General features: G+C 39.6%; 1 protein-coding gene and 1 non-coding gene across 2 annotated transcripts; one reads left to right on the top strand and one right to left on the bottom strand.

Annotated features, from left to right (window-relative positions):
* Positions 1–12,324: 12,324 nt before the first annotated feature.
* Positions 12,325–12,431, bottom strand: LOC112089979. Its single transcript, XR_002901339.1, has one exon. It is a non-coding gene; the product is annotated as a small nucleolar RNA R71 (small nucleolar RNA).
* Positions 12,432–14,479: 2,048 nt separating this feature from the next.
* LOC112089855 lies at positions 14,480–19,096 on the top strand. Its single transcript, XM_024160608.1, has 6 exons — positions 14,480–15,973; positions 16,253–16,505; positions 16,947–17,580; positions 17,713–18,485; positions 18,639–18,764; positions 18,822–19,096. The coding sequence occupies exons 1-6, from the start codon at positions 14,480–14,482 to the stop codon at positions 19,094–19,096; spliced, it is 3,555 nt and encodes a 1,184-aa protein (XP_024016376.1).
* The last annotated feature ends 49 nt before the right edge of the window (positions 19,097–19,145 follow it).

Here is a 19,145-nt window from a genome sequence, read left to right as displayed (position 1 = left end):
GAAAGGGGCTCTCATAATCGATTAAGACATCTAGGTTTATAGATCTGGGATTTCGACCTGTTCTCTGTTTATTCTTGTTCTTATTGCATGTATGCTTGATTGATCACCTAGTATCTGATCTAGATAGTTAGTGTTGCGAAAGTTTTCATTAAGTATTAGCCCTAGAATGAAACAGGCGATTTTTCCGTAGGAGTGGAAACCTACCTGCGGCGAGATCGTGAGTATTGACGAGTCTTGTGCAGCTCTTGCTTTCTCTCCCTTCCAGGGCCAGAGTGGAAACCTACTGGTCAGGGTTGCGAAAAACAGTTAGTTATGTTCACGACAGTGACGTAGTCATACCGCCGTACTCTAGCTCTAGAACCCATATATCGTTATCCGTCAATCCCAATCTATCTACCTTAGTGTTAAAACCGATTATGATCCCTTCGAGTTCCCAAAAGCTCAGCGTTTTTAGCCATAGTTTACAATTCCATCGATTTTTATTTGCTTTCTTAGACCTGCATTTCAATTTCCTTAGTTCATTATTTACTTGCTTTATTTACCTTTCATGCGATATTTTACTTGCTTTATTAGTCTTTCATTCAATATTTGCTTATTCTAATTGCATTTCATTCGATTTTCTTACCTGCTTTTTAGGATAGATTTATTTGCTTTCTTTTGTTTTAGTTTAATTCGCAAGAAAAATACCAGACACACAAATCTCTGTGGATTCGATCCCTAAATACTACAACTGATTAGCAGTGCACTTGCGGCTTTCATTTGTTTTGTTAAGGGTAAAACTTGTTCCCTCACGCAGTTGACACAACCATCAATATCATCATCATCATTTTGCTATTTACTTTTTTTATTTCTTAGTTTAAGTCTTTAATCTTGTTTGAAATTTTTTTAGTGTCTCTTGTTACCAAACCTATCTTTTTTTAGCTTGGATTAAGTCTGAATTCTCATGAACTAGTGTCTCTCTTCACACTTTTGGATTGACTACCTTTTCTGCTCTGCTTAATGGGATTGATACCCACAAGAACCTAAAAACCTTGTTTATCACGTTACCATGCAAGATTTAGTCAAGAAATATTATGCAACTCGGGCCGAACCACCAGGCGACTTGGAAATCACCAACAATGGTAATTTCTCTCGACCAAGTCCCTATTCTAAGACTAATGCACGTGGAATTTTTTTTTTGGGCATAAAGATTCGGAGATGCTTCACAACCCACCAATTGGATCCGATAAAGACCAAGTGGGAAGCAAGACAACACTGGAGCACCAAGAGGGCTTAGAACTTAAAGACGAAGACTCTTCTGGACTTGAAGACCCTTTAGAAGACATCTTCAACGCTTGTCAATGTCAAGACACGACAACAACACCAACGGCCACGCCAGGAGCCAACCTGAACTTGCTGCATCAATGTAAGTGTTTCAATTATTTTATTGTTCTTGCAGGTGGAACCAACTTCTCCAGCGACTAAATATGAAAGTTAAACGACTCAAGTCATGTCGTTTAAGTGTTTGATTTCAACATTTCCATTTCTGTATTAAATGAAACGATGAGCTTTGTCTCGTAGACTAGGTTTTGTTACTTTGTAGTTTTACTTTAAGAGTCATGTCGTTTTGAGTCAAGAGTCGAACCCTAGAAAGTTCAAGCTGACGAACCAATGTATAAGGTTCCCTTGCAGCATTGTAGTCCGCCGACTTTTTTCCCCATATCAATAAAATATCGAACTTTCTTCAAAGTTTACCTGAGAAGCTTATTCTCTTCGTTGCTGGTTTGTTTGTGCGATTCAAGCAAGCTCGGATCCTTCACCGTATCAGAGGTTCACCATCCCTCTGTGTTGTGAACTCACGCCGTCATCACATCCCTACTAAATTCCACACGAGAGGGCGACCGCCTGCGTGTCAGATCACCCACCTTCGATCATCAACCGAGCCAAGGAGAGGACGAACGCCTGTCGTAGTTCCACCTATGTCATCAGTGTGAGAGCCACCACCGGTTCTTACATCACCCTTTGATGTAGTGGGCCTCCATATTTCCGTTTTGTAAACATCTATCCATTAGTTGGGTGTAATTGTTCAGTGCTTGTAATGGATGCATGGCCAGTGGCTTGAGATTCAGGTTTTTGTAAACGTGTTTGTCATGGCCACCTTTGCTAGCTCTGGAGATGCTTCCATGGTATGAAAGACATTTCTACGTTAAAACCGCACCACTTTTGAAATAATATCACCTAGGAGATCATTTGGGTGTTTTTTAGTGAGCGGCAATGGGACATTTGTAAAATATAAAGACATATTCTGGCCATGTTCTGAAGATGAAGTATTCATAAACACATCATAATCCATGAGAAGAAGATGAATTAAGATTCTGATGCTAAGGGAAATTAAAGACGGAGTCATCATGGAGTAGAGAAGAGGAGTCATGCTTAGGGAGAAGATCAAGAAAGCATGCGAAGAGTTGGGAAGTTGAAGTGGGTCACTGTTGGACATAATTATTATTGGGTTTTAACAATCATTTGTTGCTGAATATAGTTGGGCCATGATTGGGTAGAAATCAATGTCAATAATAGAATTGTTTGAGAGAGATTATAAGAAAATTGATAGTGCTGATGTGTCACAAAATAGAGAAAGAATTGATGACATGGCAAGAAGAGATAATATTTACTTTTTATATCTTCTATTATTAATTGACAAGGACAATTTATAAAAAACCTTGGTCTAGAAATTACAAATTTGCCATGTTGATGTGTCACTTCCAGAAAGCTTCTCAAAGGTTTTAAAAAAAAGACTTAACTTACAAGACTAATTACAACCATTGCCACTCATATTAATTTAGATAGAGAATCAAATATATCTTATTAAACTAATTATTAAAAATTAATTATTCAAAAGATATCTTTCTTTCCTTAGTTAGACACACGAAAACTAGTAAATAATTTCAAAACATATTTATTAACCAATCAATTAAAATAAAAATATTAATATTTGAATATATTAATTATTTTTTTTATATTCAAATCCTTATTCAATTATATAATATGAATTAGTTTGAAATCATTATATTTCTTTCATTTTCTTTGTTCTCTTTTCTTTTCTGAATTAATTATCTCAAACATATAATAAATTTATATTTTTATACATATGCGATAATTTGAATTATAAAAACAAAACCAAATAAATCACTAAAGTTTTTATTAATAAGATATATTGATTTTTCAGTTAAACTATTAACTATAGAATTACATTCACATTTAAAAAAAACAAGATGAAAATAATTAATAAAATCTTATAATCATTATATATTTGTTATTGCAATACTAATACAAAATCATATTATTACTCACCAAAATATTAACATACATACAAAATCAATTAAATTATTTATATTTTAAATAAATTAATTCATATTTAGTAAAATATTTTATAGATATATCACACGACATATGACACAAAAACTATTTGTTTATAATTGAAAAAAAAAACTAAAACTATGCATTCAATATTTCTATCAATTATTTTCTGATTTTATACTTTTGGAAACATTATTGTAGTTTAACCATCTAAAAAAAACATTCAAGACAAAAAAAAAAATCCTATTTTTTGCAAAAATACCAGTTACAAATTTTTCAAATATAATGCAGGTGGAATTTAGGTTGTTACCTAATATAGTTATCAAACATATTTTGCAGTTATTTTTGTTTATTATTGATTATTTTTAAAAAATCAAATTTTTGAAAATCTATATAACATAATTTGGAATCTCTACGATTAGCCTCTATATAAAAAGAAATGTCTTCTATAACATTTTACTCATTATTTTTTTAAAAATAGCATTTTTACCTAATTATAATTTTTCTTTTCCATAATTCTTTTTTTCCCAACTCAATCATGATTTAAAATTTTTCAAGAATATTTAAAAAAATAAAAGTGAATATTTTAAGACTTTACAAAAAAATACTAAGTTGTTGTTGGTCTTAACAAGCGAGATTGTTGTACTCAAAAGTTTTAGTTATTTGTTTCATTTAGTTTTATCTTATTCATACGTAATTTTTTTCATCACTGTTAGTGTTAATTTAATTATTTTCATAGTAAAATATACTATATGTAATATTATATATTATAATTTTATCTCTATATTATTATCAAAATTGCTTATTTCTATATAGCAATATAGTTCACATCAATATAATATATTTTTTTAGAATTTTAAATTTTTATTATTAATATTTTTTTCAAACTTGGATATTATAAGCTTGGATATCTCGTCTAGTCCTTTGTTTTAGACAGGCAGCGTCAGTTTCCTTTTTTGCTTTTCCTTATTCCATCGTCAAGTTTAAAAAAAAAAAACAAAGAAGAAAGCATAAGTGCATTTTAACATTTTGAAATTGTCTTTGCTTCTTTAACTTTGTACGGAAAACCAATTCCTTTTCTCTTACCTTTGTTTTGCGATGGGAGACGAGAGTAGCAATGCTCAAGACGCCCTTCACCAACTAATAGCCTCCATGAGAGATGAGATCAAAGCTCTAAGACAAGACTTTGGAGACCAACTCAACCGTGTGGAGCAAGCACCAAGAGTGACCTTGCAACCAACTCAAAACCCTGGAGGTTTGGAAATCGGATTCACCACTGCTCAACACGCTGGAACCAACTCGAGGCACAATGGAATCCGCATCAATGAGCCTAACAATGCAACGCCAACTGATGATGACTCTTCTCAAGACAAAGGACCAAACCCTAGGCATCAAAGAAACTGAGACACAAGGAGACGTGTGCAATAAGACGACTATGGAGACCAAGATGATGATGAGTTCTACCCTCCTGTAAGGAAAAATCAACACCATATCAAGTTGACCACACCAAGTTTTGCAGGAAAAGTAGACCTGAAGGCATACTTGGATTGGGGAAAGATGATGGATCACATCTTCGAATATTATAACCATCCTGGTCCAAAAAGAGTAGCATTGGCGGTAGCACAACTCACGGATAACGCACTTATCTGGTGGGACAGAGTTCTGTCAGACCGGAAAAGAAACCGGCAAAATCGCAGGTCTCTGTCTTTGGTGACTGAAAACTGTGTCGTTCCTCTTTCTCTGCAACGTTTTTACACATATCTGCATATAAGACAATAGAAAACAAGAGTGCATGTGGTTTGAAAGAGGATCGGTTAAGGTGGGGAACTAGCTAAAGATGAACTAGCCATTCAGGATCAACAGAGAGTGGTAAAAAGGGTAAAGGAGTCTTGAAAGTATGATTCGTTTCCCTGGTCTAATGCTTTAATGAGAGAATTAAGTCCAAGTTAAGTCCAAATAAAACAGAGCTAGTGTATTCCTTCATCTAAATCGAAATCATTCAAATTCCTCTGGGTACTTCGTTTCAAATGTGCTTAGCTACCGCCTGGTCTAGTCCTAAATCATGAATGAGCATGTCACTAGGAATAGTGTAAAAGCACACAGTCAACTATCATTGATTCATGTTAACCATTCCCTTTAAAACATATTTTGTTTTGAAAACCGATTTTGAAAAACTTTAAGGAAAATGCAAAAAGTGTAGATAATGCAAGACTCATGAAAGAAAAGTGGTTAGAAAGGGATGAAATCCTCCCCCAGACTTAAATCACACTGTCCTCAGTGTGAAACAGGTCGAGATTGGATGAGAAGAATGCATAGATAATCGAATCGGTAAGACCAAAGAGAACTTACCTGGATCCGGGATGCTGGTGGAGATGGGCCGGATTGATTCGAAGTGGTTTGGGAATGTGATAGGTGGTGATAGAAGGTGGTGGGAAGTGATGAATGAGGTGGAGTGGGGCTTGATGAGGTGGAATGAGGTGAAGTGGGTGGTTTGGGGTCGGGTATCATCTCAATGACCATCTGCCGCGGTCAGGAGTCACGCGACAGCGGCAAACTGGTGCTCGGCCACGGTAAGAAAGACGCGGCCGCGGTCGAAGTGGTGTTTCCTGCGGTCAGAAAGCCGCGGTCGCAGGCTTTCTGACCGCGGGGGCTTAAATGCGGCCTGTTTCCTGCTTCTCCTTGGTTCCTGCTGGGCAGAGCAGTTAGAGACCATCCTTCTTTTTGGTTTTTTTAATTTTTTTTTGATTTTTTTGGTTTTTTTGTTTTATAAGAAACACCTGAAACTAAAAAAAAAAAAAAAGATCAATAGAAAAACAAAGAAAAATCCTAAAGAAAACAATACCTAAATGGGTTGCCTCCCATTAAGCGCTTTTGTTTTAAGTCGTTTAGCTTGACTTTGGTGTTGGACGTGGTTTAGTACAATGAAGAAGATCTTTTCCTGAGACAAGTCTTTTTCGACATTTCCTTGCTTTGCCTAGCAGGTTCTTCGTGACTCTAAAGTTCTTCTTCAAACTCTTCTGTTGCAGAACGTTTTCCTGCTTTGGTGTTGTATGGGGAAGCTTCTGTGAAGATATCTTTGTCGATATTAGCAAACGAAATCCTTTGGTTTGGCCAGTCCATTATAGCTCCGGAAGTTGCTAGAAAAGACCATCCGAGAATCACTGGATGTGTTGCGTCTCTTTTTTTGACAATGTAGAAGTCGACATGCACGATGCAATCTCCAATTCTCAAAGGAATGTCATGAGCTATTCCTTGGAATCATCAGCTAGACTAATTCTTGCTCTAGTCCTGCGCAGGTGCTTAATACCAAGTCTCAAAGCAATTGCCTTGGACATCATGTTAAGACAAGCTCCAGAATCACTAATTATGTCTTTAAACATTTCACCTCGAATAGAAGAAGAGATGAGAAATTGACTTGCACCTTCGATTTTGTGAAGTGTTCGAACAAGTTTACCTCTTCTGGCATGATTGAACAAGTCTTCTATTTCAGGGATTGATTCCTTGCTCTCACGAAGTAGTGGCCTATCATGAAGTCCTTGCAAGCTCTGGTAAAGGTGATTCCTTCAGGTAAATTTTGAACTACATCATTGAACTCATCAAGCTTCTCTTTGCTGATTTTGTTGGAGTAGTGGCTACATTCTTCAGGTTTTTGAAGGTGGATCGCATAGACAGCTGCTTCTGGTGATGTCATGTATCGAGCTCGCATAAAGTATCTATGTATATCCTCTTTAGACTCCTTGCAATACCTGAAATAGACTTGCAAACGACCAAGCTTCCAGAATTCATCAAAGCTTAGTTGAGCAGGGAATGTCCTGACCATATTGTTAAACTCTATGAGCTTCTCCCTACTGATGTTGTTGGTGATCCATTGAATTTCCCCTGTACTGTCTTCTGAGGAATATCCTGCATCTGGATCTTCTACAAACAACCCATACTCTTCATCTTCAGAGTATTGTTCTTCATACTCATCTTCACAAGACAAGGCCATGTTGCAAGGCAATGGCTTATCTTCGTCTTCGGATCGTTGGGTGCTGATGGAGCAAAGTAGTTGCTGATGGAGGGGTCTAGTCATTCCAGGAGGCGTATCAGACACATGACTACTTGTATGAGCTGAACGGGGCTGTTTTGGAACGTTTTTTTGGTTGGCCTTGACTGCAGGAGACTCGACCGCGAGAAAACGTCCATGGGTCACGGGTAGGCCAAGGACGACCGTGGGGTAGGCCTTCTTGCCGCGGTCGCAGGTGACGCGAACGCGGGAGAGAGTCTCCGAGTTGATTTTCTGTGATTGCTTGCTCGTTTGCTTCCTGGATGATCCCTGGGTCTTCTGGGTTGGTGTACTCCCTCTCTGGACTTATGTCTTTAGTTTTGGCTGCTGGAATCTGCTCTCCAAGTCCTTGTATGATCTCCTCAACCTTTTCTTCAACTTCATGAAGAGCATAGACTACTTTATCCATGGTTGAGTCAAGCTCTTTGTTTTTTTCAATGATTTTGTATACCTTCTCTGAAACTTTGACTGTGAAGTCATAGGACTCGTTCTTAGCTTCGTTGAGGGCTTTTGTCCACATCATCGAGTTTGAAATCCAGGTCCATGACTTTGTTTTTGGTGTTGCGAAGCTCGTAGTTGTGCTTTGCTTGTTCTTCCTCCATGTTGTCAAACCTGGTGATATGTCTATTTTTTGAATCATTTAGGCTGCATTTTAGAGTCCAAATCATGTGTTTTCTCATTCATTTTAGGTCTTTAGGCATCAAAGTAGGCTTTAGGATTTGCATTAGGTCCGAAAGAGTTTTGCATGGTATGAAGTCTTTATCAGGTGCTTTAAAGGATATTTGGAGCTGAAGAGGAAGATCAGGAGTGGAAACGGTGAAGAAGAGGGTCAAAAATGGTGAAAACCGATTGGAGGAATTTCTCGGTGAAAACTCGTACCGGCTAGATCAGAACATCGGCCAAAATCGCTATCGGGTGGTCTTTACCGGCTAAAAATCATTGCCGAGTGAAAATTCCATCAGTGAAATTCTATGCCAAGGCGAGAAGTTTTTATCGCCTAAAAAGCTTACCGCGGTACATGTTTCTCGGACATTTTCCTTACCGCGGGAAATGTTTATCGGCTAAAGTCCATTTTCACCTGCGCCCCTCAAAGATCTAAAATCCGGGGAATATTCCAGTCCGAATCAGTTGACGGGGTCTTAATCAAAGTTGGAGATAATCAAGCCAAGATCCCAGAACAGTTGGAATCACGTAATTCGGACCAGTGAGTAGAGAGATATCACCACCGGAAGACACGCCCGTCTCGCATGCATTCAAGAGCCAATCCGAAAGGACAATGCCTTTCTAGCTCGAATCAGTTCACAGGGCCTGCATCACTATTCGAGGTCTGTGAATTCTATTTCCGGAACACCTAAGGTCGCCCAATTTGGCACAACGGTTTGGAAGATATCGTCTCCGGAATAGACATTGGTCTAAAAGATGGTTTTTCCGGTCATTCCAATGCGGTGCAAAAATGAGCAATCCAGGGAGCCTTCCACTTCCCAAGCTCCGATGGTTTTTTCACCAAAGTTTGAGCTGAATGAGTTATCTTGATTATGGAACTGGTTTCAAGGCATTTTGAGTCGTGTGCTGAAAGTTATCGCCTTCGGAAGACGAGTTGATCGGTATGAGCCCAAAGAGTTGCGATACGCACTAAGTGTTTTTACAGACCTCGGCATCGTTACCTCGACATTGCTTAGGCCGAGGCTCATCCCCTGAAGCTCTTTGGATTAGATCTCGTACTAACACCTTGGCATGCCAAGATAGAAGCATGCATGCAAGAGAAGCGAAGCTGAAAACGCCTTAGTGTTGAACATGAACCTCGGCTTAAGGACCTCGGTATTTGATATATTCGTAAATTGCATCATTCAAATAATGTCTCATTTGCATACATTTTAGGTCTTTACGCATTGTTTTAGGACTTTAGAGATTTCATTAGGTCCAAAAGAGTTTTGCATGGTTTGGAGTGTTAAACAGGTGCTTATGGAGCTTATTTGGAGTGGAGAATGTGATTCAGATGAAGAAATGGAGTTGAAATAATCAAAAATGGTGTAGAGGAGCAATTTTGAGGTTCTGGGAAAAATGTTGTACTGATGGTCGAGGATTCTCGGCCAAAATCCTTCCTGCGGGTAGTTCTCTTGGCCAAAAACACGTACTGGCGGTTAAGTTTCTCGGCCAACAATCTCGGGTCCAGATACATCTCAGAAATCACGTTACTGGAAGGTCTTTCCGTCCGATTCAGCTCTCGAATTCTTCATGAAGGTTGTAGATAATTGAGTCAAGAACCCAGAACAGTTCGAATCAGGGCATTTGGAGCACTGAGCTGAACGATATGGCTACCGGAAGACGAATATGTCTCGCCACCGTTTTAGACCGACCCGATGAGCTCCAAAGATTGTGAGGGACGATGCACTTACAGACCGATTCAGTTTACAAGACGTTCATCAAGATTCAAGATATTTTACTCCTATTTTCAGAACGTTTGAGATCATACAATTTGGAGCTATGAGCAAGAAGATAACGTTTCCGGAATGGACACATGTCTAGAAGCCAATTTGGACCTGTGCAATGCACGTCAAAGGTCAACCCTCCGGGAACCCTTCCATCCCTTTGAAGCACTTGTACTCTTAATAAACATTCTAGATAATTGAGCTGCCTTTCCACTGCAGTTTGAATCAAGGCATTTGGACCAGTATTCCAGGAGTTATGATGCATCAAACGCGGAGTGCTCTGAGAAAATGAGAAATGATGCGACTTGGGTGTGCAACTTGATTAACTCGCACCCATGAATGTTCATACTCTGGAAACAAGTTGCGACTTTAGAGATGAGTGTAAGGAGTCTCTGAGCAAGGCAGAGACTTCCAGAATCAATTTTGACTAAGTCCACAATACTGTGCGAGATAGGCCTGCGAGTTGGACATGAAGTGGAACCATGTAGCACATGTGTTCGCAAATTACACCGACTTGGGCCTGCGACTTGGGACTAAAGGAGGACCAACTAGCACACATATTATCTCCAGAATGCGTCTTGTTTGTGCGAGTTGAAGAGAAGAAAGCCTGAACAGCACATACACTCGCAGTTTACACCTAGATAGGCATGCGGCTGGGGCTGAAGGATTTAAGGTGCACAAACCTGTTTCTATAGCTGTGCGACTTGGGCCTACGACTTGGGAAGCACCTGACCATGTCGCACACTTGAGACATGACCCATTTGAAGCCAGGTCAGTACCCAGTTTGTCGTGGGCTGACCCGGTCCGCAAGAGACACTATATATGCGTTTTAGGGTTTTTTCAAAGACTTAAGCTTTGTTTTCTCTTGTTTCTCTTGTCCCTTTTGTTAAAAAACGAGTTTGTTAAGAGATATCTCAAGGATTTAATCAATCTAAGTCTGTTTCTTATCATCTCATCTTCTTATCTTTGCTTCTAATCATGATTAACATCACCTCTTGCAAAGGAAATGGTGTGTTTATCATGATTAGTGAGTAGTCTTCTTTTAAGCTTCTAGGTGTGTAGATTAGGGTGTTTAGATGTATACTAATGATTTTTTAAGCTTAGATTCTCTTCTCCTTTCCTTAGTTAGCTGATTCTAATGCTAGATCTCTCATTATAAGCTTGATCTTGAACTTAGGCATTTCTCCACCCACAAGGTGTTTGATGAAATGCCTGAATGAGCTAACTTAAGGGTTTATGCCTTTGTCATCATGGGAATGATTGTTAAATGCATGAATGAAATATTAGAACTGTTTCTTAATGCTCATTGATTCATATTTCACAAATGATGATTTGGTTTGAAAATGGATTAGTGTAGAGGTTAGTGCCTTCATGAGAGGATTAATCTAGATTAGAAATCTAAGTTAATTGGAATTTGAGATCATGTGATGCTTGCTTTATCTTTCTGTATAAGATTCAGTCTTTATTAGCTCTTATTTTGATGCAAAAAGAGGCTGTCTAGTCATTTTAGACTTGGAACCTCATGCTTGTTGATTGTTTATTCATCTAATGGGAATTAGTCTTGAACTGGTAATTAACAAAGGGATTTTTTTCATGAGAATGAATTAATCTGATTTGGAAGTCTGGACTAAAGAATTGCAAGTGTTGCATTGTTTGCTTAGCATTATGAATTCACATTTAAAGCGCCCTGATCAATGATCACATCTCTTGTTTGCTTGTTCTTGTTTGTTATATGTTTTAGATCACTTAATCACCAACCTTTTTCTTTAGACTTGGATTAAGGATAGTTCCATATAGTCTTAGTGCCTAGATAATCTCCATTTGGATTAACCCTCAAGTGCTACAACACAAGAGGTTAATTGACCTTAGTAAGCTTAAAAAACCTACTATCAATTTGGCGCCGTTGCCAATTGGAGATTCATTCTAGCATTAGGACTTTGGATCTTCTTGAGATCAAGTCATTTTCTTTTGTTTACTGATTATCTTTCAAGTGCTGTCTTTGTTTTCAGGTGTATGAACACTAGAAGTCAAGCAAGAAGACAAAGAGAAATAGCTGTGCACATTGAGAGGTTGGGTATGGATCATGGGCAACAGGCTCATGGTGGTAATGGAAACCACTAGAATCAGGAAGAGCCACCACCTCCACGTCCAAGACAACTTGTGGGAGCTAGTGATGAGGCTAATTCTCAGGGTCAAAGACATGGGATTCAAGCCCCAACACCTGAAAACGATTTTGAGATCAAATCTGGCCTGATCAACATGGTGCAATCAAACAAGTTCCATGGCTTGGCATTAGAAGAACCATTAGATCACATTGACAACTTTGATAGAGTTTCTGATCTAACTAAGATGAATGGAGTGAGTGAGGACAGTTTCAAGTTGAGGCTATTTCCTTTTTCTCTAGGAGACAAAGCTCATCAATGGGAAAAGTCTCTACCTCAAGGATCAGTCACAACATGGGAGCAATGCAAAAGAGCATTTCTAACCAAGTTCTTCACTTCATCAAGAACAGCAAGGTTAAGAAATGAAATCTCAAGTTTCATTCAGAAGAACCATGAATCCTTTTGTGAGGCTTGGGAAAGATATAGAGGGTATACCATGCAATGCCCTCACCATGGATTCTCATATTGTCAGCTGCTAAGTACCTTCTACAGAGGTGCTTTACCAAAGGTCAGACTCCTCTTGGACACAGCTTCAAATGGTAATTTCATGACCAAGGAAGTCAATGATGCCATGACCCTAGTGGAGAATGTAGCTCAGAGTGATGAGCTTTATGGATCAGACTTTGAAAGGAATTCAAGAGGAGCTGTGAGTGCTGAAGAGGAAAGGACAAGGAAAGACATCAAGTCTCTCAATGAGAAGCTAGACACACTTCTCTTAGCTTCTCATCAGTCAGCCAACTTTGTTAGAGATGTGAATCATGTGTTTCAAGACACATTTCAAAGGGAAGACATCACAACTGAGGTGAACTTTGTAGGTGGCCAACAAGGTTACCAAAAGGGCTTTACCTACTACAAGAATCCCCCAAACCAGAACTTCTTTCCTCAAAACACTCAACAACAAGGTTTTGTCCCTCCCCAACAACAAAGTCTCCAACAGAACTCAGAGAATAAGGATCAAGAAGTGCAGAACCTGCTCCAGCAAATCCTCAAAGGTCAAGCAAATGGTGCCATAGACTTCAACAAGAAAATGGCAGAGATTAACAACAAGGTGGATTGCACTTATTATGATCTTCTAACTCAACTTTCAACCTTGGCTTCCAAAGTCAAGACTCTAGAGAACAACAAGGGCAACTGCAGTTCTCAAGCTCAAAGATCTTTACCAGGGACATCAGTTGCACGTCAAACAGAATACTGCAATGTAATCCTCTCAAATGCTGAGAATCATGCTGCTGTCCAAGAAATTGAGGATCTTCTCCATAGCAATGTCTCAAGTGGAAAGTGCCTGACACAAGATTCTTAATTCTTCTAGCACCTAAACCGCAGAGCTTGGAGCATGGAACTAAACCGCAGCTTGAACCCGCGGAGCTTGGAGCTGAAGAGGATGAAGCATTGATCGTCCCCAATGGTCCCATGACAAGGTCTAAAGCAAAAGAGTTCAATAAAGTCATCAACAACCATCTACTTACCATTCAGGCCAGCCTTAGAAGTGAAGCTTGTCCAGCCACATTGGTTGTGATTCAAGCCGTCTAAGCAATGACAATGGAGGTGTGTGGACTTGTGCTCTTTTTCCCTCCTCTTGGTTTTGTCCCAATGGGTTTTCCAAGAGAGGTTTTTAACGAGGCTTGGCCACATACTTCTTACCTCAGCCCATTGTCATCATTCGGCCCTCTTCTCTTCTTGTTTCAGTTTGAATTTCCTTAGTGTTATTTCTATCTTCTTTCTATTCAAACTTGGTCTTTATGTGCATGAATTTTCGAGGCATGTCTCTTAAATTCTATGCTTGACCGAAATGACTCTTCTCCTTCTTCCCCCTTCTCTTTATATTCTGTACTTGACTCTTCATTCTATTTTCATCAAACTTCTTATTTCTAAAACTCTCTCTAGTTGTTTGATCCGAATAGTGTGTAATATCTATTCAACTTGATTCTTCTCTTGGTGTGTAATATCCTAGAAGAATTAAGAATCGAAAGTCTAAGGAACATCCGCAATCCTTAGAAGTTTCACTTCACCCCCATCGTTCAGATCATTCACCAAACCAAATCATCACTTCCGCATCACCAATTCAACCACACGAAGAGCATCAAGGGGCAGGACTCATTCATCACGATCAGGAGTCTATCAGGTGGTATCAGAGCTGCTTCGTGCAGGTTGTGTCGATCTGAATCAAAAAGATTTCGTTTGTGACTTTTCATTATCAATCAAAACGTTTTTGAGAAAACTGTGTTATTATCTGTTTCCGAGCACCAGGTTGTTAGAATTGTTTAAATCGAATACTGATCCAGAAATCGTGAAACCAGTTGTGTTCGAACCTAGATTGAGTCTAGTTTCTGTTAAAATTGAAATCGGAATTTTTGGATGTGTTTTGATATTTTTCCCGAGTCGATTTCTCTGAACAGTCGCTAGTAGGTTCTTGTCGTAGTTGAAGAGTTATTCCTTTGTTTGATCCATTGTGTTGCGATTTCTTCCAAAGAACACTTGACTGGGGTTCTTTTTTGTTGATTTTCAGGATGGTAACGCCACCATTGGAAGAAGATGAAAGAGGAAGCAATAGCGTCAACCAAAAGCAAATGATTGAGACTATCGTAACCGAGGTAGCCAGACTAGTGGCTCAGCAGTTAGAGGCCTTTAAACTTGATCAGGAAAATTCGAGAAGAGCACGTAAGGAACGTGATAAGCAAAGTCAGGCAGATGCTAGCCATCACTCCGACTACTACAGTCATTCTTCTAAGACAAGTAGTCACCGACGAAGAAGAAGTGCTAGAGATGAGCGAGTGATTCCTAGGGATAATCTAGCTGGAGTGAAAGTTCGTATTCCTTCTTTCCAAGGCAGCAACGACCCTGAGGAGTATCTTGAATGGGAAAAGAATATGGAACTCGTCTTCAATTGTCATGAGTACACTGAAGAGAACAAAGTCAAAGTTGCACCTACCGAGTTCACCGGGTATGCACTAAGTTGGTGGGATCAGCTAACTCTCACTAGGAAGCGTGTAGGAGATTTTCCAGTAGAGACTTGGAATCAGATGAAGCATCTTATGAGGAAAAGATTCGTGCCAAGTCACTATCATAGAGAGCTACACCATCGGCTGAGAAACTTGGTACAAGGCAATAGGACCGTTGAAGAGTATTTCAAGGAGATGGAAACTTTGTTGATAAGAGCTGATATTCAAGAAGATCCAGAAGCCGCCATGTCTAGATTCATGGGAGGATTAAACCGAGATATTTCTGACAAATTGGAGGTTCAAAATTATGAGGAGCTAGAGGAAATGATGCACAAGGCAATTATGTTCGAAAAACAACTTAAAAGGAGAAGCTCCAAGTCGAGTTTTGTTCCAGAAAAATCTAGCTATCACCGAGAAGTGAAGTCTGGAACTTCAAGAGATTACAAGCCGTTTGTCAAGCCCAAGGTTGAGAGTGTGGATCTTAAAGGAAAAAGTACTAACGTTGCACCAAGGACAAGAGACATTAAGTGCTTTAAGTGTCACGGCATTGGACATTATGCTAGTGAATGCTCCAACAAGAGGGTTATGATCATCATGGCAAATGGGGAAGTTGAATCTGCAGATGAGAAGCCTAAGGAAAGACAACTTGAGGATGAATCATCGGAGGAAGAGTATGAATCAGCCGCTAAAGGACAAATGATGGTGGGAGTCACCATGAGAGCTTTGAGTGTCATCACGAAATCTGATGAGCAAGAACCAAGAGAGAACATGTTCCATACAAGGTGTCTGGTTAGGGATCAGATTTGCAGCGTGATCATTGACGGTGGAAGCTGTACAAACGTTGCTAGCGAGACTATGGTTGCGAGACTTGGGTTGCAAGTAATCAAGCATCCGAAACCATACAAGCTGCAGTGGCTGAATGAAAATGGCGAAATGGCTGTGGATAATCAAGTCAAGGTACCTCTATCAATTGGAAAATATGAGGATGAGGTCTTATGTGATATTTTGCCAATGGAAGCTAGCCATATACTGTTGGGAAGACCATGGCAATCGGATAGGCAGGTTATGCATGATGGTTTCACGAATCGGCATAAGTTTGAGTTCAAAGGAAGAAAAACCGTGTTGCTACCTATGACCCCTCATGAGGTTTACCAGGATCAGTTGGTCATGAAGATGGGTAGAAAGAAAGCTATCAAACCATCTAACCTTGCTATTGTGCCGAATATCCCAAAGGGAAGTGATCTCCATAAACCGAACTTACTTTTTGTTTATAAAGAAACGCTTATGAGTATCACTAACCCTGAGCAGGAAATCCCTAGCACTTTTAAACATGTATTACATGAATATAGGGATGTGTTTCCTGGGGAGAATCCGGAGGGATTACCACCCATTAGAGGCATAGAACATCAAATCGATTTTATCCCGGGAGCCTCATTGCCAAACAAACCAGCTTATAGAACTAATCCCGTGGATACTAAGGAACTAGAAAAGCAAGTCACGGAACTCATGAAGAAAGGACACATCCGTGAAAGCATGAGTCCATGTGCTGTGCCCGTACTACTAGTACCTAAAAAGGACGGAAGCTGGAGGATGTGCGTCGATTGCAGAGCCATCAATAATATAACGGTTAAGTATCTCCATCCCATACCTAGATTAGATGATATGCTAGATGAGTTACATGGGTCTTGCATCTTTTCTAAGGTTGACTTAAAAAGCGGGTATCATCAGATTAGGATGAAGGAAGGGGATGAGTGGAAAACCGCATTTAAAACTAAGCAAGGGTTGTATGAATGGTTAGTGATGCCATTCGGGCTTACAAATGCACCTAGTACATTCATGTGATTAATGAACCATGTTCTTAGAGCATACATAGGGCATTTTGTGGTTGTTTACTTTGATGACATCTTAGTTTATAGCAAAAACTTAGAAGATCATGTTCAGCATTTGCGTAAGGTGTTAGATGTGCTTAGAACGGAGAAACTCTATGCCAACATGAACAAGTGTACTTTTGGAACGGATAACTTGGTCTTCCTAGGTTTTGTTGTGAGTGCAGATGGTGTTAAAGTGGATGAAGAGAAGGTAAAAGCAATTAAAGAATGGCCTAGTCCAACCTCCGTAGGAGAAGTGAGGAGCTTTCATGGACTTGCGGGATTTTACCGAAGATTCGTTAAGGACTTTAGCACCTTGGCTGCTCCGCTTACTGAAGTTATCAAGAAGGACGTTGGATTTAAGTGGGAAACGGCTCAAGAAGAAGCATTTCAAACCTTGAAAGAGAAACTTACTCAGGCTCCTATCCTTTCCCTACCTGATTTTGTTAAAACTTTTGAAATCGAATGTGATGCATCGGGTGTTGGTATTGGTGCTGTGTTGATGCAGGACAAGAAGCCTATAGCTTATTTCAGTGAAAAGCTAGGAGGAGCGACACTTAACTATCCAACCTACGACAAGGAACTCTACGCTTTGGTGAGGGCTTTACAAACGTGGCAACACTATCTCTGGCCAAAGGAGTTCGTGATCCACACCGACCATGAGTCTCTAAAACATCTCAAGGGACAACAAAAGCTTAACAAGAGGCATGCTCGGTGGGTAGAGTTCATTGAGACATTTCCCTATGTCATCAAATACAAAAAAGGTAAGGACAATGTCGTGGCCGACGCATTGTCCCGGAGGTATGTGTTACTTTCATCTTTGGATGCCAAGTTACTTGGTTTTGAACACATTAAAACTCTCTATGAGAATGATTCTGATTTTGGAAAAATATTTGCTGCTTGTGAGAGATTTGCATTTGGGAAATATTATAGGCATGAAGGATACTTGTTCTATGATAACCGTTTGTGTGTTCCTAACTCGTCTTTGAGAGATTTGTTTCTAAGGGAAGCACACGGTGGAGGATTAATGGGACACTTTGGTGTGTCTAAAACTTTACAAGTCATGCAAGATCACTTTCATTGGCCACATATGAGGCGAGATGTTGAGAAAATGTGTGAGAAATGTTCAACTTGTAAACAAGCGAAAGCTAAGTCGCAACCCCACGGTTTGTATACTCCTCTCCCTATTCCTTTGCATCCTTGGAATGACATTTCAATGGACTTTGTAGTAGGATTGCCTAGAACTAGAACGGGTAAGGATTCAATCTTTGTGGTGGTGGATAGATTCTCTAAGATGGCGCATTTCATTCCATGTCATAAAACCGATGATGCTAAGCATGTAGCCGAACTGTTCTTTAGGGAAGTTATACGTCTACATGGCATGCCTAGGACCATCGTATCTGATAGAGACACCAAGTTTCTTAGCTATTTTTGGAAAACGCTTTGGTCTAAGCTAGGAACTAAGTTGTTATTCTCCACTACTTGCCACCCCCAAACTGATGGTCAAACCGAGATAGTTAATAGAACCCTATCCACACTTTTGCGTGTGTTGATCAAGAAGAACCTAAAGGCTTGGGAAGATTGTTTACCACATGTAGAATTCGCTTATAATCATTCCATACATTCTGCTTCTAAACTTTCACCATTTCAAATTGTTTATGGGTTTAATCCCACCACTCCTTTGGATTTGATGCCTTTGCCTCTGAGTGAAAGGAGTAGTACAGATGGAAAAAAGAAAGCAGAGTTGGTTCAGCGAATCCATGAGGCGGCAAGGAAGAATATAGAGGACAAGACAAAACAATATGCCAAGTATGCTAACAAGGGCCGCAAGGAACTTATCTTCGAGGAAGGAGACTTAGTTTGGATTCATCTCCGGAAAGACCGTTTTCCCAACGAAAGAAAGTCTAAACTAATGCCAAGAATGGATGGACCTTTTAAAGTGCTTCAAAGGATCAACAATAACGCCTACATACTGGATTTGCAAGGTAAGTATAACGTGAGTAATACTTTCAACATTATTGATCTTGTTCCTTTTATTGCAGATGAGTCGGATTTGAGGACAAATCCTTTTCAAGTGGGAGAGCCTGATGTGAGCATGGAAAGCATGGAGAGCTTGGAGCATGGAACTAAACCGCAGCTTGAACCCGTGGAGCTTGGAGCTGAAGATGATGAAGCATTGATCGTCCCCAATGGTCCCATGACAAGGTCTAGAGCAAAAGAGTTCAATAAAGTCATCAACAACCATCTACTTACCATTCAGGCCAGCCTTAGAAGTGAAGCTTTTCCAGCCACATTGGTTGTGATTCAAGCCGTCTAAGCGATGACAATGGAGGTGTGTGGACTTGTGCTCTTTTTCCCTCCTCTTG

This window comes from Eutrema salsugineum, unplaced genomic scaffold (genome assembly GCF_000478725.1).
Source record: "Eutrema salsugineum unplaced genomic scaffold, Eutsalg1_0 scaffold_11, whole genome shotgun sequence".
Lineage (NCBI taxonomy): Eukaryota > Viridiplantae > Streptophyta > Magnoliopsida > Brassicales > Brassicaceae > Eutrema > Eutrema salsugineum.
This window is presented reverse-complemented; position numbering and strand designations above follow the sequence as displayed.